The sequence below is a fragment of the Rhipicephalus sanguineus genome, chromosome 4 (genome assembly GCF_013339695.2).
Source record: "Rhipicephalus sanguineus isolate Rsan-2018 chromosome 4, BIME_Rsan_1.4, whole genome shotgun sequence".
NCBI lineage: Eukaryota > Metazoa > Arthropoda > Arachnida > Ixodida > Ixodidae > Rhipicephalus > Rhipicephalus sanguineus.
In genome coordinates, this window is record NC_051179.1 from 9,944,440 (window position 1) to 9,951,128 (window position 6,689).

Below are 6,689 nucleotides of genomic sequence, written 5' to 3' on the forward strand. Positions count from 1 at the left end.
GCATAGTTGTCCGGTGGCGCCGGACAACTATGCCACCACAATTGGCTGTTGTTGTGATCACATAACAGCTTTTGCTGTAAAACAATGAATTTTCATGGCTTGGCTGGGTTTGAACCCAGGCCCTCGTGCTCTGAAGGCGACTGTCTTAATTACTAAGCTACACAACCAGGTTTGCAGAATATGAATATATCTGAACCGTATGAATGTGTTGCACCTGCGATACAAAACAAATGTTCAAAGAGAACAATTTCGATGAAGGCTTTGTTGAATTTCCTGGTAGAGGAATAACAGCGCTCCGAAGGAGAATTTATATTTATCAAGAATTTAATGGTCGTGTAATGCGCCTTCTGAGGTGGCCGTTCCAGATGCCGGTAAATGCTGGAAGGGAGATGAAAGATGCCCTACTGATGCCACCCAAAAACAGCGTTCTAGTGACAGCTGCAACCAGCAACAAAACTCTACACTTGCACATCACTTAGAAAGCTACCAAAGGAAATTCTGCGTGGATTTTTTCTTCACCTTATGGTAAGTGTGCGGCTGGGAATGATGAGGTGGCTCAACCATGATTTGAAAATGACTACAGCAAACGAAGTGTAGAGGTTGCAACTGTTTCAACAGTAAAATTCCCCAAAGAGTATGGCACGAGTGAACTTCTTGTCATGTGCATGACATTTCACGATGGTGAACATGTGCACAGGACGGGGTTTGTGATTGACACTGCACCAACTCAAACATTAACAAACATCAGCTTTATTGCAATTTTGGAGCAGTGAAACTAGGCGCAACAAAGTAAGTGCAGCTGCTGCTGACACCTAGAAATAAGCAGCGTAGCACATTGAAACAAAAAAAGAACAAAATTTGATAGTTGTAAATGGCAGTGGCCGCACCACCAAAGCTGCAGTCAACACCCTGAATATGTACACACTCATAGTAATATTTTACCTGAATCACTTGTCATATCAGAATACTCAATCCCATACTAAATAAAAAACAAGTGACACTGACCATTCAAAAGACAGACAGAAAATGAGAACCTTGACTGCAGCTGAATGGTACAATTTAGTGGTGAAATTAGCTTACACTTAAATTGTGTGTCACGAACCAAGACAAGACATTTGCTGCCTTTGATTGATTGCATTCTATCCACGCATACTACATACTGCAGGCTTGCATAAAAAAAGTAGAAAAGTATGTCATCATAAATAAGCCATTTTATACATTCTGACTGTACCCACGTTGGCACTTGCTCTGAACCGGGTCACGTGCTGGTGTCGTACACAAAGCTACGATTGTTTTTCTTTCATCTTGTAAGTAAGAGAATGAAGCAAAGAAGTGTTAAAGGATGAGGCTGAAGAAGGAATTCACCGGTTTGGAAATGCCTTCATGCAAACAAAAATTTGGCACAACTGCTATGCACAAAAGCAAATTGTGGTCACACCATGCTGCTGAAAACAGTTTGAGACATGGCTGCAAATGCCCTTGAGCCCACATGCCAGTTTACGTAATAACAGGGAGTCGTATTGCTGCCAAACGAGAATGTTGATACACTGGCTGTGTGCTTATCTTGCAAAAAAAGAAGGTTCTGTGACACAAAATGAAGAAGCAATGATTCTGTGATGAGTGAACTAAACACACTCCATGTGCGCTAACACTGAAATGCATAGATGAAGCACAGATTCCAAGGCTGCTCTCAGAATGGAGAGTAAGAAGCAACCTTTCTTCTTGGATCTTGCAGCGCACTATCATCCACTTCAGGACAAAAGGATGATCACACACACAATGCTGCTTGCTCCAAAACAAAGTGGCACTGATAAATACAGGAGACTAGAGTGAATGACATGATAAGAAAATAGACTGCCTTTGCAAAAATGGCTCCTTGGTAAGAAGAAAACACACGTGCAGAAATCAAGCAAGCAAAATAAAAGACATCACTAAATGATGCCTAGTTTCTAGGCCAGGAAAAATGGGCTTTCTTTTCCCTTGACTGAATAAAGCAGTCTTGCTCTAGTGTGATGACTGAGAAAAAAATAGTGCTAATGGAAAGGCTGGGAAAATAGCTGCTTTGCAGAAGGTCACTTGTTGCTTGTCCCAAAGTGCATGAAGTAGTCTCCACTTCCCACATGCCTGAAAAGAAGGAATACATTTCACGCTTTAAACCGCAGATCCTGAATTTTCAAGTATACTAAAAAATACCTTCTGTGATAAAATGAATTTCCAATCAAAGGGGCACTGCAACATAACTAGAAAACATTTTTTATCTATAAGCATTGCTGCCTCGGGAACACACAAGCAAAATATTTTCTCCACTGTATGCAGCAGGAAACCTGCAACCTTGCATAAGCAGCTTGCTCTCCATGGTGGCTTTTGATGTTTATGTGATACCAGCGGTAACATTATAGCAGTCACGATGGCCACTGAGCAGGCTCCGGCCACCAAGCTATTGTTAATAACCACGAGCTATTCACAAACAAACGGTGCCACACCCATCTAGACATATCCTAATATTAAATAGGGAAACGGAGGTTGGTAACATGCCTCGCTTGTCCTGTCGCCACTCCCAGAAACCTCTGTCAGGTGCTTATTTTGAAAGCATACCATGAGTGCAAGAAGAATAAGAAAGAAAAAGTGATGGACAGGGCCCAGCTGAGAGGAGCCAGCGAGTTGCATGGGCAGTAGGCAACACACTTTTTATGTCTCTATTCATGACAAGACAACCTTCTTTTCGGTACATACAGGGTGTTTCTGCTAAAAGGCACCAAGTATTAAAAAAACAAACATAGGTGCTATGCGTCTCGAATTGACGCAGTGTTGTTCTGAGCTATATAGAGCACGTCAGGATATTTTTTCCAGTCTGCCAAGCTTGGTAATTAACACAGGTTGCTTAATTAACTTTTTAATTAGTAGCTCTAGTGAAAAATCTTCACTACTGAAGTTGCAGCGCTCGCTCAGAAACATTGAAATTTTTAATCTGTGCTAAGATAATTCCCCTGCTTAATATTTTCCAGCCTTTAAAATGCACGAATTTTAAAAAATACCACGTGACTGCCACTTAACATGCGGTGCTTTTAGTGCCCTCAATTCTAAGTTGAATGAATTATCAAAGGCTGCTCCGCATGGAGGTCAATTGAACAGGCTATCGGTTACTGCGATGGACGTTAAGTGATGGCAGGGACGAACTGTCTCAAAAAAAAAAAAAACATAGAAAGAAAGAAAGAAAAGCCTTCGACGAAAAAGCAACCGCCATGTGTGAGTGAATCTTTTATCTCGCTCCTTCATCACGCTGTCACCCTCGCTCCTTCCAATGTGTTCCTTCATTGGTGCGAAAGGAAAGGAAAAAAATGCCTACGCTGCACCATAAGCTGCCTAAGGTCTCGTATAAGGCATTTGCACATGGCGGCCACTTTTTCATTTAGTAATTTTTTTTCTGAAAACACTACGCCTCTCTCTTGGCTTAACGTCCATGCCACAGTCACCGACAGCCCGTTCAATCGACCTCTGTGCGTGGAGCAGGTTTTGATAATTAATTCAACTCACATTTGAGGGCACTAAAAGCACCACACGTTAGACGGCAGTCACGTGGTACTTTTTAAAATTCGCGCGCTTTAAAGAAAGACTGGCAAAGAATTAAGCAGGGGGGTTATCCTAGCACAGATTAAAAAAATCCGACGTTTCTCAACAAGAGCTACAACTTTCGCACTGAAGATATTTCACTAGAGGTACTATTTAAAAAGTTCATTAGGCAATCTTTGTTAATTACCAAGCTTGGAGGATTGGAAAAAGTATCCTGACGTGCTCTATATGGCTCAGAATAATACTGCACCAATTCGAGCTGCATATCGCCTACATATGTCTTTTTATTGGTGCTTTTTAGCTGAAACACCCTGTATATTGCTTAGGATTCGACAAAAATGTCCTGAAGTGTCAGAGTTGTATAATTCTGCCTTGTTTATGCCAGTATCATCGTTAGGTCACGGGAAAGACAGCTATGCATATTGTTCATAGTGAACATTATACCCACAATATTACTAGGCATATGTAAATCCTGCTGTAGGAGTTCTCCAGGATCGCGTGTAATTACAGCCATGGCAGAACTTAGGTGTGTGGAGAGTACCATAGACCAAACAGCACAACCTTACATTGTTATAGGCACTTGGGAATGAAGAACACAGTCTTTTCTTGGTCTTGCTCATCCAAAGAAATTTGTCGATAGCCGGACAGAAGGTCCACTGGTCAAAGTATTTGGCACCGTCAAGACAAGCAAGAATGTCATCAATTCGTGGGCAAGTGTCATTTTTCACAATTCAGGCCAGATGATTGTAATCAATGCAAAATCATGACATAACATATATTTTTAACAGGCACAACTAGCGTACTTTTCAGATGTACTTATAATGCTCTAATTCACAATCATTCCTGCATTCAGAGCCTAGATTTTCAAACTGCAACAGTATACTTAATTTTTTTTTTGCTAACCAACCACACACAATAATGTTGGCTTCGTATTGGTATTCCAGAGCTATGAGTTAGCAAACATGTAATAAATATAAGATTAAATCTTACTCTTCACATTGGTCAGCATTCGCTGAGCTGATTGAGTCATCGTAGAGGTTCAGGACACCAGAATCCTGGATTTGCACATTCATTATGGAGCCAGTGAAGCCCTTATGGTATCGTTCTGCAGTCATTTTTCTTGGTTCAGGGGCACCTCCTGTTAGGAAAGAGCCTGTTGATTTGACAAGTCCCCCTGTCACGAGGAAAGGACTCACCAATAAAGATGTCACCCTTTGTGTTCAGCATCACAAGGAGACCTAGAGATTCCCCGTGTACTTCTTTATTATCGATCTTCAACGTGCCCCGTTTTCCAGTTCTGCAATGACACAGTGTAAGATAAGAAGCCACACTTGGTTGAAGGCACCATAACGCAGGGTCAAGATGTCCGTCGTACTGGCCTAAATGTGCATATGCCATCACAATATGTTGCTTCTCATTACCGAGGTCCTTCCACTCGTCGTCAACCAGCATTTTTTTATATCACTGCTCATTAATACTGTGAAACAACAGCTACTCTAAACTTCATTAGGCCCTGAACCAATCATGGTCAGGATGCAGATCACGTGCAAGATGAGTTCCCACAAGTGATGAAGAACCCCATGTGATGATGATCATGTACAGATAATGAAGTGCCTAATAAATGCCCACAATACAATGAATTCCCAGAAACATTGAAAGGTCAACCGAGGGTCAGCCCAGTTGACCTTTCTGTATAAGGCGTTCAGCTTGGCTGGAGCCGAGAAAATAACCAAAATGCCTGACCTGCCTGCCGCCTCCTTCAGTCTATGGGACACCCTGTGCACATATATGGAATGACAGCCGGCTTTGATTTGTTGATTTCAGTTTTTTCGGGCCTTTTTTTTTTATGTGCTTCATTTAGCCTGTCCTCTACTACAGCTACCAAGAGGCACCTCGAATAACCTGCTTGCAACAGCCATTGCAATTGGCGTTCAAAGGCCATTTCGATCTCATGTAGGCACAATCTATACAGTGAATTGTGGATTGCGACTTTGTTGATTCCCCTCTTCACCAGCCTTGAGTGGGCCGATGAGAGTGGCAAGATCTTTTGGCAGAGCACCTCACTCTGCCAAAAGCGTCTGCCAAAAGTTTGGTTTAACCAGCACCTCCTCATTTTTTCAGTTCCTTGGTGAACGCTCCATCGGGTCGTCGAGCGCCGACTGCACCGCCACTCGCCGCTGCTGCCAGAGTTCTTCAATCATACCAGTTGCAAAACTGTGTTCCGAAACCCGGACATGCCCGTGGCCGATTCTGCGGGGGCCTGCAGATTGCCGCACCATCTGGGAGCTGCGATACAAAACACTAGAGCGCCGTGGCGCCGGCCCCTGCCTGCGCTTCTCGCAAGCTACTCAATGCCGCATGCAGCACTGGCGTTGTCGCAACGGTTTATTAGTTTATTTTTTGGTCAACAGATGACGTGACAATTAGCACAACCCCAGGATTTCAGTCAATGGGGTGTCCAGAACTTGATACACGGGGCCTATGGGGATTTCCGCAACTCGTATGATTGAAGAACTCTGGCTGCCGCATGGCGGTGCTGTGTGAGTAGAATAAGGGAAGCTGGTGTTGAACGGCCGCGCATATTACAAAGCTCACGAGTTCGTGTTTGCATCTGAGTTTAATTGCACTCACACTTTTTGCAGGCTTTCACAGGTACGTATTCCGCATGCAATCTGTCTGGCCATGCTGCCGATGCAATACTTGCATTCGAATTTGATAGTACTCGTGTTTTATTTTCTATTTCAGGCTTTTGCAACCACGCACTCCCCATGCCCCAGTATGTCATTCTGTTGTGTACCACTGTGAAAACAGAACGCAAAGAAAAAGACTGTTAGGCTGTCATTCGACAAAATACCAGCTGCTGCTGGTGTACGAGAGAGGTGGCTTGCAGTAATTAGGCGGGATAATTGCTCGCCTAACACAGCCTCAAACTACATGAGCTTGTATTTGGCCATTTTCAACCAAAAGACTTAATAGAAGGAGAAAAGTGGCGACTCAAGAAGGACGCGGTACCGTCAGTCTTTGCGGACTACCCTTCACGTTTGCAGTCCAGGGTGACAACTGAACGAAGCATGGCAAGTAACACTAAACGTGACCACGCTGCGACCGAACAGTCAACG

General features: G+C 43.3%; 1 protein-coding gene across 1 annotated transcript in view; it reads right to left on the minus strand.

Moving 5' to 3' along the window:
• Positions 1-727: 727 nt before the first annotated feature.
• LOC119389360 (basement membrane-specific heparan sulfate proteoglycan core protein-like) overlaps positions 728-6,689 on the minus strand; it is a gene marked incomplete in the record, with an annotated part of 213,331 nt that continues 207,369 nt past the window's right edge. Inside the window, 2 exon segments of the mRNA XM_049414410.1 lie at positions 728-2,124; positions 4,561-4,708. Of these exon segments, the coding sequence (XP_049270367.1) occupies positions 2,073-2,124; positions 4,561-4,708 (200 nt within the window).